Genomic DNA, 20,235 nt, shown 5'->3' with positions numbered 1-20,235 from the left:
AATATAATAATAAACTTATAACCGGTGCCGTCAGATGGTGTGCGGCTGTTTACCCGTAAACAGTATTATACTGTGTATCTCCGGGCAACAAAAACCGAAAGTAAGTAGATGACGTTAAAATAATGTTGTGACAAAAAAATTTCCTCATACGACCCCTCATTTCTGAGTTACAGGTATTTAAAATTGCGAAATCGGAACTTGAATATCAAATTATATTTTCTAGCTTATACATTCAAACATTTTGAATTTTTAATGAATGATTACGTACGTCCTTGTAGTGTGAGGGTCGAAGTAAATAATTCTACACTACTATCTGAAGGCCAGTGGCCAAGGGTAACTTTTACAGGGACAACATTTACAATTTATGGATAGCAAAAATTAATTTAACAAACTCGATAAAATCTATTGTTTAGGAGATATGTAGATTTTTGGATCGTTACACATGCCAAGGAAACCGTTCGCCATAAAGAGACATTCTGAAGAAAATTATCATAAATTTTAATTATTTTTTGAAAATACTTACAGGAGGTGTTAAAACACAATCAAATATTTCTCGGAGAACTAATATATAAATAAATAAACATTTGTATTATCGAAGATCATATTATTGGCATAAGAAAAAACTTAGAAAAGATCAATAATTACTTTTCATCAAGTAGGCTACTGTGGAATACGTAATACTCAATTAAAAATTGAAAGCGACTTAATTTGTTATGTGATATTCCTCTAAACATTCGCAGAGACATGGGGTTTATGTAGGATGGAATATATTAATAAATTTCAGTTTTAATGTAAAATTATTTTCTGGATAAAATAAATGATTTTTCATGTACAAGCATTAGTCCAGTTAAGTGTTATACTGCTGAATATATAAATAAAAAACAAATCAAATGAGGTATTAGAGATTTTCATCGGAATTAAGTTGATGAAATGATTAATTCGATCTCTAATTTAGTCGCGCTCTGTATTTTTTTTATATTATGTGATCCATTAACTCGAGCCACCCCTTTAAATGTTTTATGTATACAATTTCTTAAAGTCGAAAGAATCCAAAGCTATACGGATCCACGATATTTTCTGGCTGGAAATATATTTTTAAATCAAATATGATTCATCGACTTTTTTTTATTATTGAAAGAAACGGATTATGCCAGCGATTTCATAAGCATACGAAAGAGCTCTTACGAAATCACTTCAGAATATATTTTAAGAAGTCTACTAGTCATGAATATATTAAATTTCCCGTTATTATAGCAAGAAAAATTTGAATTTTGAAATTTGAAATGAAACGAAATATAAATTAATAGGAAAAAGATGTTATCTTTTTCTATCATTGTGTACCTATCTCTGAAGACGATAACTTGGTTATAGAAACGCGCTTCAAATAGTGTACGTAGAAATCACAAACATGCTTTATTATTAGACCCCTTGCACCCAATCTAGAGTACTCCGTTATGCCAATGAGACTACGCACCATCTTGCTGAAAAACTGTAGTTTTCTAGTTCTTCTTCTTCTAGCCGAGGTAAGATCCACTTTAACAAAATAAAAAGAAACAATAAGTTCTTTCACTGCCAAATTTTGGCACACAAAAAAATCAATTTGCATTTGTACCATCACGTGAAGCTTTTCTTAGTCACAGACATGCACAATATGATTTCTACATCTACCAAAGTGAAATGTCGATTCATCTCTAAAGAGGGCATGATTCAGAAAATTATTTTCATTGATTAGTATGAAATTTCGACAAATAAATAGACATGTGATCCATGGCTTTGGATCCTGTAACAACTTTGAACAATAAGGACGGAGTTGTAAGTCTCTTCAAACCTGAAGCCGCTGAATTGATTACATTGGGATAAGAGTGAAAGATCTTATTATCGCTCTGCCGTATTTATGTTCACTGGTGCCTGTTGTTGTTATTTTGTTTGAAGTCCAGTTAAAAAATAAAATATCATTAACATTATCAAGCATTAAGGCCCCACTAATTATTTTAAAACGTGACAAAGGTAATATGCATTATCAAAATCATAAACCAAAGTCTTTCCAAGAAATTTTATCAGCATTTTTCGCAATGAATAATTTTTCTACCTATTTTGAAGAAGCTTATCAAATAATAACCCAAAAAAGTAGATAAGATGAAATTGGTTTCTCTCACTTCACTCGAGGAAATCGCCTTATCGCCTCGTACAGAACTATTTTCTCTCTTTTCAGGGCAGTTTCCACTAGAATGGTAGCTGGGATGTGGTGGTTTTTCACTTTAATTATGATATCTTCGTACACGGCCAACTTGGCAGCGTTTCTCACTGTGGAGAGAATGGATTCGCCCATCGAGACGGCCGAGGATTTAGCCAAACAAACGAAAATCAAATACGGGGCCCTTAGAGGCGGTTCGACGGCGGCTTTCTTCCGGGTAAGTGCACAAATTGTAAATACAGGACGTTATTACGAGGAATTCGATAATATTCAAACACGTAAACTTTCAGTTTTTAGTGTGAACACGCTATACGTGTTTTTATCTACCTATATCAATTTATATATTTATTATTGTGACCAATTGATAGTTTCTATAAGTTAAAAAATGAATTATAATAACTGGGTGTAGTTACTAAAAAAAAGATAATCCCTGGAAGGATGATTACCGACAAAGCTTCGTTTGCGGCCTTGTCCTTTTCAAAGTTATAACGATTTTTACTTAATATCTCCGAAAATATAGATTTTAGAGAAAAAAGTTTCACGTAAATAATGAAGCTCATAAAAAGTTCTACAAATAAGGTTATATAATTTTTTTACGTAAACATGTTCCTTTGGTTGTTATGACCCAAAATTTGTTCCGAGAAATGTCTACTGTATTGAATATTTTAAATGCAAGGTGACATGGCGCGGTCGTCACACATTTTTGTATTAATATGACATTTTAAATTCGTATCTCGTAAGTAATATTTATAATCTTTGGTTATTATTAAAGGAAAATTTGACAAACACTCAGCTAGAACAGTACTTTAAGGGCTGAAATAATAACAAATCTAAGCCCACAATCTATTCAGATATAATATTATTGTGAATAATAATGAAACCGTTTTAATAAATGATATTCCGTAACTTTTTAATTGTAATCTTCGATTTAATCTTTAAATACGGTCCTTTAATAACCGGAACGTGACTTTAAAATGAAGCTTTCAGTTATAATCTTGTTTGAAAGTCATTAAGAGCGTTTGTCATAAAAAACGATGGTAGATATGATTATTAAACCTAACTTTGAGACTTTTGGAGTTTCATACTTTTTTCATTGGTTCTGATCGCTGCAGAGCTTTTTAAATAGTACGAAAAAATATTTTATTGAAGAAATTACTTCTAAAACTTCAATATAATCAGAGTTTGAAAAACTACATTGAATACATTTTAAAATGAATTAATGTTTTATTCGCCTTCATATAAATGCGGATTATGAATTTAATGTAGACATAGGATACAACAGACTGAGAAATCTAAACGAACTAAATTTACATTCAGAAAGTTGAAGAAAACAAATAAACAAACGGACTAATGTATTCTACAAAACATAATACAGAAGTTGAATAGGTAATGAAATGAAGCAATACCGAGTGCAGATAAATATACAAAAATCAGAAATAAAAACAGAGATGAAAATATCAAACAAACCAGAAAAAATACAAGATATGTAAAAGTAGAGCGTTAACAAGATCAAAGTATCAATGGGCAATTGTAAGACCTTAATGAAGATATTTATATTGGGCTCTAACCAACAAATTGAGGCAGAAAATAACACGTAGAGTACAAACATTACAAAAAATAACAGGAAGATGAAATAAGAATCGACACTAATGAAACATAGTGAGTGTGGTGCAAAAATCGAACAACACTTGAGATGATTTGGACTAATAGTGATAATGAAGGCGGACAGAACTCTAAAGACAAAAAAAAGAGAAGAGGCGGAACCAAGAGAAAATGGAATACAGAAATAGCAAACAATTGAGAACAGGAAGCAATTGATAGAACCAAATGAAGAATAAATATCACCTGTACATGCCCACTGCATCAAATTGATATTTGAATTAATCAAATCCAGTCAAAATGGAATGGCTACTGTTATACTTTGTTGAAGAAGGAACTGCAAGTTGCCCAGTCGATCAGTGACGTAAGAATAATAATTTGATTCAATTTCATCCAAAAATTAATATTATTTATTCTAGATGTGTCATAATATTAGCAGATACGAAAATAATCGCAACCATTTGGTATTCAAAATGAACTGGAAACAATTAAAAAAGTTCATAGATTAGTTAACAAAATCGGTAGAAACTACAGACTTCATAGACATATCCCAAGCCTTTGATAAGGTATGACACAACGACTTAGAAGTGGAACTAGAGAAGCTTCCTACTATCAATTGCTTAGATCATATTTGATAGATAGACTCTTCTTCATGAAACATGGGTGTAAATGTAACAACCTATTTTATTTAATTCTCTACAGTGTTCCGAGTGAAGTATTCTCCAATCGATATTATACCTTGTATATTTCGAACCTACCAACAACAAGAACCACAACGATGGCATGATCTGCCGATGTTGATGTTTTTACCATCTTCATAAGCACATAACTAAATGCGACAGCATCATATTCACACTTTCGCGACAATTTCAGTTTTTTCTAAGCTTGTACGAGGACAGTCCCAGCACTTTTTCCAGCGATGTTCAATAGGTTCGATACTCTTTTTATGATAAGAATCGTGAAACTCCTCCAAGTAGCCATTACCTGCCAATATTGACGGAAAAACTTGGACCAACGAGCCATTTTTCATGTCTGGGAACAGATAATCATCCGAGGGGACTTAATCTGGCGAATAGAGTGCATGAGGTGGCAATTCAAATTTTAATTTATTAATTTTGGCCGTTGCAATAACGGATGTTGGAGCTGGTGTGTTGTCTTGATGAAACAACTCTTTATTCTGAGCCAAATACAGCTTTATTTCTGTGAAATCTTGCCGAATACTTGATGGAAACATCTTCAAGACTCCTCCATTGTTGTTCCATTGTGAGCAAACGCGGCACCCAACTTGCGCACAGCTTTCTCATCTCCAAATTTTTAATATTATACGATGTACTACACCTTTTGAAATGCCTATTATGTCCGCTATCTCAATAATTTTCAGTCGACGATCATCCAGTAACGCTTTGTGGACTTTCTTCAACATTTCTGGAGTCGTCACTTCATTTGGTAGACTACTGCAATGCTGGTCTTCGCAAGTCGTATGGCCTCGCTTAAACTCTGCTTTCCAATATTTTACTGTTTATAACGAAGGAGCAGTCTCGCCCAAAGTAGAATCTAGTTCAGCTTCAATATTGGTCAGGCTAATGCCATTCAAATAAAAGTATAGTAACACATAACAATGACCAATTTTTTCCATGTTTCCAAATTCACTGAAAACGTTCACTATTGATGGTTGTCAAACAACGTGGCGTCCTCAAACTTGAAACATATACTGAATAGCTTGTATACTTTCTGATACAGTGGTTTTTTTCAAGCAACTACCGCCATCTCTAAGTCAGGCCAGGTACTTCTGGGACCATTCTCATTCAAAGCACCTGATTGTTATTTATTATTCGAGTTTCATGAAACGGCACCATGTGAATGCATAAAAAGATAATTTCTTGTCTTTTCGGTGCAAAATCAATAGAAAACTCATTTAATAAACTCAAGAACAAAGAACGGAAACTTTTTTTGTGAAGTCACTGTGTATATTTTCAAGACTCGATAATTCAACTATTCTCCTTCCGCTTAGTGGAAAAACCGAGAGAAAGATAAGACGAAAATTCAAACGGAAATAATCTTAGTAAACTACAAAAGACGCAAGAAAACAAACGAAAATTACAATGTAACTCCTAGTGGTATTGTATAGACGTTTTCGTCTTTTTCTTTCGAGAGAAACAGCAAAAAGTACTCAACGAGTATAACAGGAGCTTTTCCTTTTAGACAGCAAAGTGAAAACTCTAAAGAAAGCGGATGGATTCTTTTAAAAAACGTTTATCGCATTGTTCAGCAAAAAACGTCGACTAAAAGAAACGTGTTGATCTTAAAAATCATCAACAAACAGATACTTTTTATAATTTATTGGTTCGCTAATAAAATTACTCACAAAAAAGTATTTTCGATTGCTTTAAAACATTATCTTTTTGTCGATTGATAAGATAACAGCAAATTTGAATTCTTTTCAGGATTCCAATTTCTCAACGTATCAACGTATGTGGGCGTTTATGGAATCTCAACGTCCGCCCGTATTTACATCGAGCAATCAAGAAGGGGTGGAACAAGTGATTAAGAGCAGAGGTAGTTACGCTTTCCTTATGGAATCAACTTCTATTGAATACGTCATCGAGAGAAATTGCGAATTGACACAAGTCGGTGGGTTGCTCGATTCTAAGGGATACGGTATAGCTACACCACCCAGTGAGTTTCTCTTTTTCTAATTTTTAAATATATTATTTCACTTTTTCTATTTATCCCACTCAGTTTATTCCAAGTTGGTTATCATCTATTATACAGGCTGTCCCTCGACGAGTTAAAACTATCTGTATATGGCGAAATTCTTATAGTAAAATCATGAAAATTTTTACGTTCGGGTTTTCGGATACGATCTTTTCAACTAAAAGATTTTCAAAGATGGCCGGTTCTACCGGAAGTCCACCGTACATTTTTAAAAACTACATAAAATTTTTTTATATTTATCCAAAAACTTTTTTTTATAAATTATTTTTTTATGAAAATACCCTTAAAGATATGAAAATGGTTTCTGTTCGGTTGCTTCAAGCAAGGTCAGGCGTATTTGAATCTATTTTGAAAAATTTTTCATTTTATACAGGGTGTGTATAAAAAGTGTTCAAAGTTTAACTTCATAAATATCAAATTTCCTAATTTTTTTAAATAGAAGGACCCGGTTTTTTCTATTTTAATGCATTCAGAGGTAAAAAATAAGACAAATTCAAGTATATTTCCGTATACCTAAATCTTATCGTTATCCAGATATTAAATGTTTTCTGTAAATTTTTAGAGATAAAAATGCAGATCAATAACTGGTTTAATTTGATTGAGTATTGCTTCAAATTGTTGAGGATTCTTGTAACAACTTTGTCACATTCAACATTTATTAAAAGGAAATTTACATAATCTTCGTTATTAAATTGAAAACGAGCCATTTTAACGAAAGTATCAACAATTGACTAATGATAGTTAAATAATTGTCATTTATTTCAAAGTATACATAAAAAATTAGAACTTGTTAAAAAATACAATAATAATTTAAAAACTCAAATATCTCGGAAACGACTAAAAGTTGGAATAGGATAAGTAAATACAATTTGATTTGTTTTTTTTTACAGACCTTGACAAGATAAAAAAATACTTTTTTATTTCTTAGTGCTTGTATCAACGGATCAAAATAAAATTTAGACCACACCTGCATCTCTAAAAATTTACAGAAAACATTTAATATCTGGATAACGGTAAGGTTTAGGTTGCCCTATTTTTTACCCCTCAATACTTTGAATTAGAAAAAATCGGGTGGTTCTACTGAAAAAAAAGGAAAAATTTGATATTCAAAAGTTAAACTTTGAACAGTTTTTATACGTATCCTGTATAAAATGAAAAATTTTTCAATATAGATTCAAATACGTGTGACCTTGTTAAAAGCAACCGAATAGAAACCATTTTCATATCTTTAAGGGTATCCTCGTAAAAAAATAATTTATAAGGGTCTGCAACGGTCAAATTTTTTACAAAAAAAATAATTACTCCAAAAGTATTAATTTTTTGAAAAAAGTTTTTAGATAAAAATATACTAAAATTTCACGTAAATTTCAAAAATGTATTAATATACGGGGTATTCCATTTAAAATAACAAAGTTACAGTTACATCTACAAAATATTTTAGTTAAAAAGACCTTATCCAAAAACCCAAGCGTAGAAAGTATTTTGCCATATACAGATAGTTATAACTCGTCGTGGGACACCCTGTATATTGTTTTTAGTCGTTAATTTTGTTATTTATAATTAACGAAGAATTGGTCAAAATAAGGCAGCCATGATTATTTCATTAATTTTATTTGGAAAGTTTCCACGAAGATAACCAACCCAAACGAATCCAACAGATAATTGAAAAAATCAGATAACTAGAAACTTTAGACGTTGAAATTCAAAACAAATTATTTTCTGATATTTATGTAGTAGGTGATCTTTTAATTCGTATATCTTTTTATTTATTTCTGGTTTATACTACCAATTCATTACACTATCTTCTGTCTGTCTTCTGCCTTCTTTCTCTATTCATCTGGAGCTTTATCTTGTTTGGCAAGTTTGTTTTTTTAATATACAATGGACATATGAGGTACCGCCTATAATTAATATTGACTGCTTTTAGGAAAACATCAACTCTGCTCAAATAGCATCACGATACTTCAGATTTCAAACTATCATTATATGGTGGAAACAATTCATTACACATCTTCTTTCTGTGTTTTGCTTTCGTTCCCTATTCCTCTAGAGTTTTATCTCCTTTGGCAAGATCGGTAATATTGGGTTGCTGTTTATTATATACAATGAACATGTGAAAGATGAAGATGAAATATAATTATTATTACCTACGTTTAAGAAAATATAATAAACTCTGCCTCAAATAGTACCACCTTAAATTATGAACTATATTTACCACTATATGTTTAAAACAAATTCTGTTTTTACATTCATGTGGCGGATAATTCACATATCTAGTTGTCAATTGCATAATTATGGAGGGTTTCCGAGTTATAGGCATTCAAATTTTCGAAATCACAACTTATATTTATGTATATCTTCTAAGTTATACATTCGAACATTATGAATTTGTGTTTGACGGAATAAATGATTTTACACTTCTATATGAAAGCCAGGGGCGACTCATTCCTAATAATTAATAATCCGTAACTTTTACAGGGACAACCTGTACTCTCTTCAAAAAGACAAAGTTTGCATACATAGGTTAAGTAGAACTGGACTTAGAGGCGTTTTTTCATAATAAAGTTCCCGCTTGCCCCCATCTCTTATTTGAAAAGATAGACTAAAACTTGTGGAATCAAATATACGCTGAATTTCTCCAAAAATACGATAATCATAGTTTAAATGCATCTTAATAAGGCAAAATTTGTAAATTATTCATTTTATAATTTTTAATATTTAATTACGCCTTCTAGCGGTAGACCTACAACTCTGTAAATAAATTCCAGGTTTTTCTCGAGGTCACTTTTGTTATAAATTTTTTTTCCCGAAGCTGTACTATAAACGGTTCCCGAGATATGATCGAGAGCCATTCTTATTGGGACACCCGGTACATGGCCAAGGAAACCGTTCGCCATAAAGAGACATTCTGAAAAAAATTATCATAAATTGTATTTATTTATTGAAAATAATTACAGGAGGTATTAAAACACATTCAAACATTTCATTTTACTGGCATAAGGAAAAACTTGAAAGAAACTAATAACTATTTTTCATCTAGTAGGCTATTGTCTAATAAGCTACTATGTGATATTCAATTGAAAATTGCAATCGACTTAATTTGTTGATGTTAGTGTGATGTCAAATTTTCAAAACCTGTCATCAATAATTTTCACGTCGTATTTAAGTTTCAATATGGCAGATGGTAATACCCTGTAGGTATTTTCAATAAATAATTACAATCCATGATCAATGTTTCTTTACAGCGAACGGTTTTCTTGACCTAAACCATAAATTTTACCGAGTTAAACAAACTTTTTGTTGAAAAATTTATAAAATGTACTCATATATAAATTCCGATTTCGCTACTTTAAATGCCTATAATTCAGAAACGAGAGATGGTATGAAATTTTTTTTATGTCACAGCATTATTTTCAAGTCATCTACTCACTCACAAATTTTTGGCATTAAGTCCTGGAATACTCTACATTTTTAAAAACGCCAAAATTATATTGAAATGTCAAAATGATAGTCCCATTTTTAACTTCCTCTCTTCATATCTTTTAGATCATCAGTATATGACTTAAACCTCTATTTTCACTTGTTCGTTTTTCAAAATTTAATAAAAAAATGTTTTTCATAGATTCGCCGTTCAGAACTCCCATCAGTGGCGCCATCCTCAAACTACAAGAAGAGGGAAAACTACACATATTAAAAACAAGATGGTGGAAGGAAAAAAGAGGAGGTGGTAGATGCCGAGTAAGTATCAATTTACTAGTATGATACTTTCTAAATACATTGATCATCAATCCTTTACTACAAACACACACAACACAAATGGAATATGGGACTGAGTGATACCGTACTCAAAGGTCGTTCATCTACCTTTTTGTATGTGTATAGATTTGGGGTCTCGTATACACTGTGACCCAAAGGTCCCCTTTTCTTGCTGCATCTACCTACTATATCAAATATTCTGCAGTAAAACATAAAAAATGTAATTTATTTTATCATACAAAATCATCGAAGTGAAACTGTCAACTGTCAACATTGAAGTCATATTTAATGAAATTAAAGTTGCCTACTCTGGAGTAGGCGTCCAGCAGTACGGAACTGTCACTTTCACTACATGGAACACTCAAAACGCAACTTTCGCTATGTAAATGAATACAGAACGAACAATTTTCAGATGGCGTCGTCTAAAAAATAATTTCTCTATTTTGTTGACGTGTAAGCACCATTAAAATGGCAAAAGGAGTTGAGAATATGAAAATCGAATGCGTGTGTAATTATAAATTTATTGATATCGCTGGAATTTATATTTCCCTTTAACTTCCAGGACGAAACAACGAAAACTAGTAGTACAGCTAACGAACTGGGACTAGCGAACGTGGGTGGAGTTTTTGTTGTACTGATGGGTGGAATGGGAGTAGCTTGTGTCATCGCCGTGTGCGAATTTGTATGGAAATCCCGGAAAGTAGCAGTCGAGGAACGGGTGAGCAGCATTCTACACGACACGTAGCTATAAAAGATGAGAAAAAATTGTTATTGTTTTTTTTGTTTATGAATATATGGCTATTGAGTTTCAGATATTATTATTAATTTAAAAATTATGACAAATATATTGAGCTATTTTTTATATAGAATTATGTAAATGTGTCACATCTCTGGTTGGGTATTAAAAATTGATTTGTTTTTCTTCTAAGCAGTTCTTTATTTCTTCTTTAAATTCAACGTCAAAAACCACTCCCAGATCTATTTATGTTACATATATGGTTGTTGTTCTTCTTGGATTCTCTCTGCTACCTCTCTTGTGAGTAGGAAAAACTGTCCTACAGTCAACAATTAATCTTTATTATTTGCATATCTGCCACATTTTTGAAATAAAAACTTCTGAAAATGGTTTGGTTTATTGAGATTAACTTAACACCTAATTTAAAAGTCAGGTGGTTGACTGTATACTACACTGTAGATACCCTGAACGAGTTCGATTTTGCACCGTAAACCGACCTTTAAATAAGTACAACGCTTAGGTGACCTCAGTGAAAGTTGCAGAAATTTTGTTCCTGGTCATTTCGTACGTGTACGCACATCGAACCACGTAATCAATTAGTAATCATCTAACTACCTACCACATAGAAGCTCCCAAAATTAAATATCCACTAGAAAAATTACAGTAAAATGTGTCGAATAATTTACTTGGAAAGCGCGGAAACAAAGTACCGCTCCCCACAACATCTCAGAACAATCTGAATAGTAACAGCCACAATACACACACAACAACCACAACCTTTAGATAGTCAACTCGAGTTTCCGTTTCAGCGCCATCTCTTGGTTAATTAGCATTACTGAACGTACATAGAAACGACAGTTTCCTTTCTGCTTTTGGCGGCAAATTTCAAACTTTAAATTCAAATATTGCGTCTAGTTATTTCTCGAAACAATTCAATGGAGTCGTATCATTCAAAATGATCGTGATCGTCTTGAATGATACAGCTACGAATACATTGAATTGTTTCGAGACATAACTAGACGAAAGTTGTTCTGCTACCCACAACATCTCAGGACAATTTGAATGGTAACAGCCACAGATTAACCGCATCCTTTAGATAGTCAAGTCGAATTTCCGTTTCAGCGCCATCTCTTGGTTAATTAGCAGTACAAACGTACATGGAAATGACAGTTTCCTTTCTGCTTTTGGCGGCATATTTCAAATTTTGAAATCAAATATTGCGTCTAGTTATTTCTCAAAACAATTCAAAGGAGTTGTATCAATCAAAACTATAACGATCGACTTGAATGATACAAATCCATTTATTTATTTCAAAAAATAACTGGACGAAAGTTGTTCTGCTACCCACAACATCTCAGGACAATTTGAATGGTAACAGCCACAGATCAACCGCATCCTTTAGATAGTCAACTCGAGTTTCCGTTTCAGTGCCATCTCTTGGTTAATTAGCGGTACTAAACGTACATGGAAACGACAGTTTCCTTTCTGCTTTTGGCGGCATATTTCAAATTTTGAAATCAAATATTGCGTCTAGTTATTTCTCGAAACAATTCAAAGGAGTTGTATCAATCAAAACTATAACGATCGACTTGAATGATACAAATCCAATTATTTATTTCAAAAAATAACTGGACGAAAGTTGTTCTGCTACCCACAACATCTCAGGACAATTTGAATGGTAACAGCCATAGATCAACCGCATCCTTTAGATAGTGAACTCGAGTTTCCGTTTCAGCGCCATCTCTTGGTTAATTAGCAGTACTAAACGTACATGGAAATGACAGTTTCCTTTATGCTTTTGGCGGCAAATTTCAAACTTTAAATTCAAATATTGCGTCTAGTTATTTCTCGAAACAATTCAGTGGAGTCGTATCATTCAAAATGATCGTGATCGTCTTGAATGATACAGCTACGAATACATTGAATTGTTTCGAGACATAACTAGACGAAAGTTGTTCTGCTACTCACAACATCTCAGGACAATTTAAATGGTAACAGCCAGAGATCAACCGCATCCTTTAGATAGTCAACTCGAGTTTCCGTTTCAGCGCCATCTCTTGGTTAATTAGCAGTACTAAACGTACATGGAAATGACAGTTTCCTTTATGCTTTTGGCGGCAAATTTCAAACTTTAAATTCAAATATTGCGTCTAGTTATTTCTCGAAACAATTCAATGGAGTTGTATCAATCAAAACGATTTCGATCGTCTTGAATGATACAAATCCATTTATTTATTTCAAAAAATAACTGGACGAAAGTTGTTCTGCTACTCACAACATCTCAGGACAATTTAAATGGTAACAGCCACAGATCAACCGCATCCTTTAAATAGTCAACTCGAGTTTCCGTTTCAGCGCCATCTCTTGGTTAATTAGCAGTACTAAACGTACATGGAAATGACAGTTTCCTTTATGCTTTTGGCGGCAAATTTCAAACTTTAAATTCAAATATTGCGTCTAGTTATTTCTCGAAACAATTCAATGGAGTTGTATCAATCAAAACGATTACGATCGTCTTAAATGATACAAATCCATTTAATTATTTCAAAAAATAACTGGATGAAAGTTATTCTGCTCCCAACACCATCTCAGAACAAACTTAATGGTAAAGACTAAAGAAGAAGAACAAATATCAAATGATTCACTTTGCGCCTTGATTAACTGTGGGACAGTTTGCCCTATATTTATGTTATCGTTTGTTTTTCTGTCCAGGTGCAATGATTCTTGCTCTTTTTTGACTTCTGCTCCACATAGAAGAAGAGCAAGCAGTTTTTCTGTTTGAAATTAACATGATTTCAAAAAATAATAACGAGTAGATTTCTTAAAATTTACCGGATCACATTTAACAAGATATTGACGTTAGGGAAACCTAAATATCTTCCCAATTCTTATTAACCTCAAAAAAATTTGATTAGTGAATTTCGTGCTCTATTGCTCAATATATCTGTGTTGAATTATATCTCAAATTCTGTCTAAATAACAATGTTTCATCTCACCTGAAAAGTATAGGCTCAAATCGGTAGATATACTCTAATAAGAATAAAATTACCAAAAATTATTAATCAATTGTGTAAATAAAGGTGAATATGTTTAGATATTGAAAAAATTCATACCATAAGCCCATACCGAATGGCTGAAACTCATTCATAGAGAAACTTGATGATATAACTTTTTAAAATTTGCAGAGTTACATATGAAATCTATATAATTCATTCATTGCAACCTATGAATTCAAATCATCTACAAATTATATGAATTTAATCTTCGATCCTTAAAGATGATTTACTACGTCATGAATAGCATCAGAAGTTCATAATCAGTATCTGGGTATGCACATACATCGTTAATTCACATATAAATTGGCCCCAAAAAAATATTTGATTCATTAAGTCATTATTGCGGTCCCATTGACTGTGACAGATTATATCACCAGGACACGATGAGAATGATGAAAGTCTCGAAATAGATTGAGATCGGGAGCCGATAAATCCAAAGCTATGATACCAAAGAAGACATCAAGTGTGGAGAAGATCATCATATGGAACACATGATCTAGTGTTTCTTATGTCAGTAGCAATTCCAATGAATGTGCGAATTTGTTTATTTTTTCAATTCTGACACGATAATAATAATTTTTACCAAGGGATGTAAGGGGTTGTATAGAAAAATTTATGCTGCTTCGTCCAAAACTACCTCTCGTATATAATTAACACACATGCAAAATATTGTTTTCAAATCTTATAAATTATAACTTTGAGATAAATGATTTCCTTCAACTTAGCCAACAAAAAATAATTGAATCAAACACTTTCCTGGAGCTAATTTTGCCTACTTCTCATATACTGAGTACTGAATGTACCCAAGTATTTCTGTAAACAACCATATATTAAATGATTGTGCCAATTGATAATTCATGACGTAGTAATCTGAAGCATCACTTCAAAAATGTAACTAGAGCTTCCGGACTATAGATACGAAAGCCTTTTCTTTTTTCAACCTCCGATTGAAAGAGATTGAGAAATTCGTCATTTCTGTGAACAACCTTTTCAATATCCTCTTCAAAGAAAGTTTCCGACAATGAGCAGACCTTGAAAGTTCTGAAAATTCCGTAGACAAAGCAGTAATGATGAATCTGCGGTTTTCTTTAATCATTTTGTCAACTCGTTGAACCAGGTCATCTGAAACGAGAGATTTGAGTCCTTGGCCCCTCTTGGATGCATTTCTACAGCTCTACGGCCTTCAGCCTGTAGAAAACGAATCACACTTCGCAATTCACTCTTGGCGAGCATCGATAATTGTGGACATGTTTACGTGCCTGTAGCACAACGCCGACTGACACCTGAATGTCAACAATAGCGTGCTTGGCGTCTGCACGGAGCAATCGGAGGTTGATAAAATAACGGCCCTTGTACATATGTTTTGTTTTCTTAAATACACAACACAAGGGGCTTTGAAGACAATTATGTGGTCGATTCATTTAACTCTGTGTAAACAAAATAAAAATTAACATGAATATAAACATTTTTATAAATAAATTGTATATATAGTAATAGGTATATAGAGGCCTCTTAGCATTTGTACTGACTCAATATAAATGTTTTAATAACGAATTTACTGACAATATCAGAAATAAAATCAGTCGTATTGTCACAATCATAAAAATTTCCACCTAAGGCCTTGTGCAACATCTTTTTGGCGGGATAATATTTTTGCTGTGAGGATTTTTTCGTTGTCTTTTTAGTTACGGAGGCGTAAGGGACAATTTAATTTAATTTATTAATCGAATTTTGAAGGGTGGTCAAATGAAAAAGTACAAAAAGTCGCAACAACTCCGGAATATCACCCTGTGACTTCCATCTGTTTGGACTTCTAAAAAACATTGTAAAGGGAAGCGGTTCAGCTCGGACGACGAACTGAGAGACACATTAGAGGAAACTTCAATTATTCCGACAGATGATTCAAACCACGACATTTATATATAAGCTTTCCATTTTTGGAAAACGTTCGATAGAATAAAACATGAGGTTGTTGAAGGTGTCTTGGTTAATGGAAAACTTGTCAACAATATACGCAACGTTGTTTATATTATTTTAGTAGCCACCCCGAACTAGAAAACCTCATAGACCGTCTTGTTATATCATACCATTATTACGAATTAAAGCTTAATATAAAGAAGACTAAATGTATGATTAAAACTAAACAACAAAATGTATCTTGATCTGCATAGTTAAAAAATCAACGTCAATGGTTTGGTTAATATAAAACCGAAGCGGTGATAGTCAAATATGACTACATGGAAGTCAACGATCGATAAAGGTCACGGAACGCGAAGAAGAGAATACAGCGTCGTTTCGTACCTTTCCATTTGTACACCCTTGCATATTAGTCTTAAAGTCGGGTTGTCACTACGCGAAACTGTTTCGCGAAAATGTCTTCGGTCGAATGGACGAAACGTTTCGGATTCCAGGCGAAAATAGCATAAGCCGTCAGTTGTGCAGCCTGATCCATTTTTCGCGCGAAACACAGTCCACGTACACACTGTGAACAATACGAAAGGCGCGATCGAAAACCGACTGGCGTTGGACTGTGAACGATATGGAAGGCGCGATCGAAAACCGACTGGCGTTGGACTGTGAACAATACGGAAAGCGCGATCGAAAACCGACTGGCGTTGGACTGTGAACAATATGGAAGGCGCGATCAAAAACCGATTGGCGTTGGACTGTGAACAATACGGAAGGCGCGATCAAAAACCGATTGGCGTTGGACTGTGAACAATACGGAAAGCGCGATTGAAAACCGACTGGCGTTGGACTGTGAACAATATGGAAGGCGCGATCGAAAACCGACTGGCGTTGGACTGTGAACAATATGGAAGGCGCGATCGAAAACCGATTGGCGTTGGACTGTGAACGATATGGAAGGCGCAATCGAAAACCGATTGGCGTTGGCTCACTTCGAAACATACTAGCGAAACAAGTTTCGGGATGAGTACGAAGACGAGACTCGTTTCGCGAAGTGACAACCCGGCTTAATAGTCTACGTATGTTAAAATTAATCTCTCGTACTATAAAAATGATCAAAATTGGATTGGATAACGTTCTTTAGTTATAATTTATGATGTTACACTTGGTCTACATAACTCTAATGGCATAGAATAAAAAATCTATAGGGTAATTGTTAATAATATTGAATTTTTGTACACAATGATACATAGACTTAAGTAGGTACTATCTAAGATTCCTTTTAATATTGTTTGCGCATTCTTAATATGGATAAAATAGGAAGTAAGTATTTTTTTATTTATTATGGTGTTGCTAATTCTTGTAGTTGTATACATATAGATAGATAGGAAACGTTCCACATCGATTGTAACGCTTTTCTTTACCACCGGCGCCCTCTAGTTGTCACGAGTAATCGCTCTACATCATATTATTATCGACTGAGTCGCAGCCACTTCGCCCATAATATATTGATGGTAGTCAGAGCGGGCTTTCATCGGTAGTTCAAAAAAAGTCACTTTGTATACCCCTGGAACTGACGTTACAGTAGCAATACAATGACTTTTGTCAAAAATACAACTATAAAATCGATGTTGAATTAAATTTTCCATGAGCCACGTTTTCACTCGACGCTCGACCTGAGCGTTTCAGCTATAACTTTCACCTAGAACTCCTTAGTACAACAAGGATTTAAAAGAAATTTCACTCTATATGGCCTCAATTATAAAATTACCGATCAGTATCAAGTTTTCGGTTTCGAAATAATTACATGAAATAGCTACAGTAAATATCTTATTTGAAGTATTAACATCATTTTGCATTGAAAATCGGATATTGCGGTGTACGTATACAAAATGTTTTCTCGTATCATTTTGTTGTGTTAAATTTCTCTCAAAATTTTATTTTTCATATCTAGATCTCTGTTATAGCCAATAGTAATGACTTTTGATTCGGACGCTAAATTTAAATTATGGAATTGAATTGCTCCGTGAACTTATTAAAAATTAGTTTTAGAAACGCCGATTTTTTAATAATTACAAATGTCATTTTTCCGAATCATTCAAAAAATCTCAAAGTTATCCACCACCTTCTTCTAATTCAAAGGCGTGCTTTTTAACCGCGGCATCTTGCTAAACCTTTATTAAGGTCGTTTCATATGGATCAAAACAACATAAAATGAAGCGCAGAATATCTGATACTGAGGAAGCGCAGATAAAGCTGATGGGCCAAACTTTATCCGTTTGGTGCCGTTTTTGTTGCATACAAATTACAAATCTAAGAAGATATCTATTTATTTTTGGATTAACCAAATGTCAGTTTAACCTAACTGATCTAACCTTGATGATTTCTAGTTTTTTTGTAGCTGAATAGTGAAGAGTTAGTCACAGCTAAGATTAATTGGCAAGAACCGTGCGTAGTAACAAACAACATGCAATATTTTGCAATAAATTGCATGTCATTTGTCTTGCTACACGACAAGCGTCCATCTCTTCTTAAATTCTAAGAAAATTCGCTGATATTTTTTTAGTATTAGATAGGAGTGTTGCCTGTTAATTTTTAATTGTTTCATAATCGCACATTCTCAATTATCGTATAAATACAAGAAATCTTCAATCAATATTTTGTCTTGATGTTGGTTTTTCCCTTACATTTACTAATGGACAATATTCGTCATGAAAATTTGCTTTTATTACCTTGTAAAATGAAATTTATATACTATTTTTTTATCATTTCAGTCCTCTTTGTGTAAAGACATGGCAGTAGAATTTCGACGAGCAGTTTGTTGCCAAAATAGTACAAAATCCGTCAAAAAGAAAAGATCATGCAGTCCACCAATTATGGACGATGGATTGTATCACCCTTCAGGATCTTACACATCATACGGATTTATCAGTAAAGATATAATAAATTAAACTCGTTTCCCAAGTACATGTAAATACATTTTTCGAAGTGTCTTTGATAAATTAATTAAAATTAAGAATATATACAGATTCCAAAATAGATTCTCAAAAGTTAATATGGTTTCTAAACTGTGTATTGTTTAAATTTTGATATGAATGATTATTGTGGTTTTTTCAGAAATTTTCTCAAAAACTTGTTACTTTTGTATCATAGAGAAATGAGTATAAACTGTAACCAAAACCTTAACGAAATAATAAAATAATTGATAAAAAAACATTAAGAAATGTCCCTAACCATTGAGAATCCATTAATGGAGCATTCCACTAAGCGTTCACGGTGCCTGAAATACTCTTTTTGGCTTTCCACATAGCGACTACGACCGTTGCAGTCACAGCTAGAATGTCACTCATGACGTCATAATTAACATTCAACACGCGTGAAATGCACCTTAAATGTATTTAAGTCAACACTGTCCTATCAATAGACATTTGACATCTGTCAAAATTCGAACTTCGTTTAGTTTGTTTGAGAAGCATCTAAAGAAAAAATGTGAAAAATAATTTCACATGCTCATTAAATAACCATTATTTTTAATGGACAAAACTGCTACTTGAACCAAAACTAAACTTGATAAACACTGTTAAAGCAATCAATTTCAATGGTGCAAAAGTGGTTTACTGAATTTCGTTGTGACAGAACAAACACAGAAGATGCTAAATGTTCTGAACATCCGAACCAATTCACTATGCGTTTCGATCGATCGAAGATTAAAGTACAAGATAGTATGGAAGGCATAGGCAATAGTTTCAATTTTGAATGGACATAAGAAACTAGCAAAAATCGTTCACAAACGCAGCCGTATGTTCAATTGTTTGGAGTTGTTCTACCGCAATAAGAAGTTTTTGCGCTGTTTTGTATTCGTAGATACATCACAATAAAATAAAGAGAAATCTGCAGTCAAAACAGTGTTTCTCGAGATGAATCTGCACGAGGTGAGTTTGTCAACAAAGAAAATTCACTATGACTTTACAGGAAGGTAAAACCATCAAATAGAGAATATGACTTTCATAAAAACGAACGTAAGACAGTTTCTATGAAAAAATTCCAGTTTAGGCTACAAAATTACTGGCACATACATCCTATTACCATGTAGCACCAAGTGACCATTTCCCAAATCTGAATTATGAATAAATATCATTTTGTCAACTTTGACAATTCAAATTATTTGGAAGGGATAAAAGAATTGGAGAAATGTTTAACAAAATGTATAAAAACATTTAGGAGACTAGGTTGAAAAATGAAATAGTTTATCCAAAAAAATGTAATAACTT

The 20,235-nt window shown here is 33.0% G+C and overlaps 1 protein-coding gene across 2 annotated transcripts in view; it reads left to right on the top strand.

Moving 5' to 3' along the window:
- The window catches only part of LOC130441509 (glutamate receptor ionotropic, kainate 2), a 111,442-nt gene extending 99,504 nt beyond the window's left edge, over window positions 1–11,938 (top strand). For both annotated transcript variants that reach the window (XM_056775225.1, XM_056775227.1), the window contains exons 14-17: window positions 2,213–2,411; window positions 6,238–6,469; window positions 10,131–10,246; window positions 10,827–11,938. In XM_056775225.1, coding sequence (XP_056631203.1) covers window positions 2,213–2,411; window positions 6,238–6,469; window positions 10,131–10,246; window positions 10,827–11,009 — 730 coding nt within the window. In that variant the 3' untranslated portion in view covers window positions 11,010–11,938. The remainder of the gene's footprint in view (window positions 1–2,212; window positions 2,412–6,237; window positions 6,470–10,130; window positions 10,247–10,826) is intronic.
- Window positions 11,939–20,235: the final 8,297 nt, after the last annotated feature.

Source organism: Diorhabda sublineata, chromosome 3, assembly GCF_026230105.1.
Source record: "Diorhabda sublineata isolate icDioSubl1.1 chromosome 3, icDioSubl1.1, whole genome shotgun sequence".
Lineage (NCBI taxonomy): Eukaryota > Metazoa > Arthropoda > Insecta > Coleoptera > Chrysomelidae > Diorhabda > Diorhabda sublineata.
Note: the sequence above shows the minus strand (reverse complement) of the source record. Positions and strands in the feature narration are given on the sequence as shown.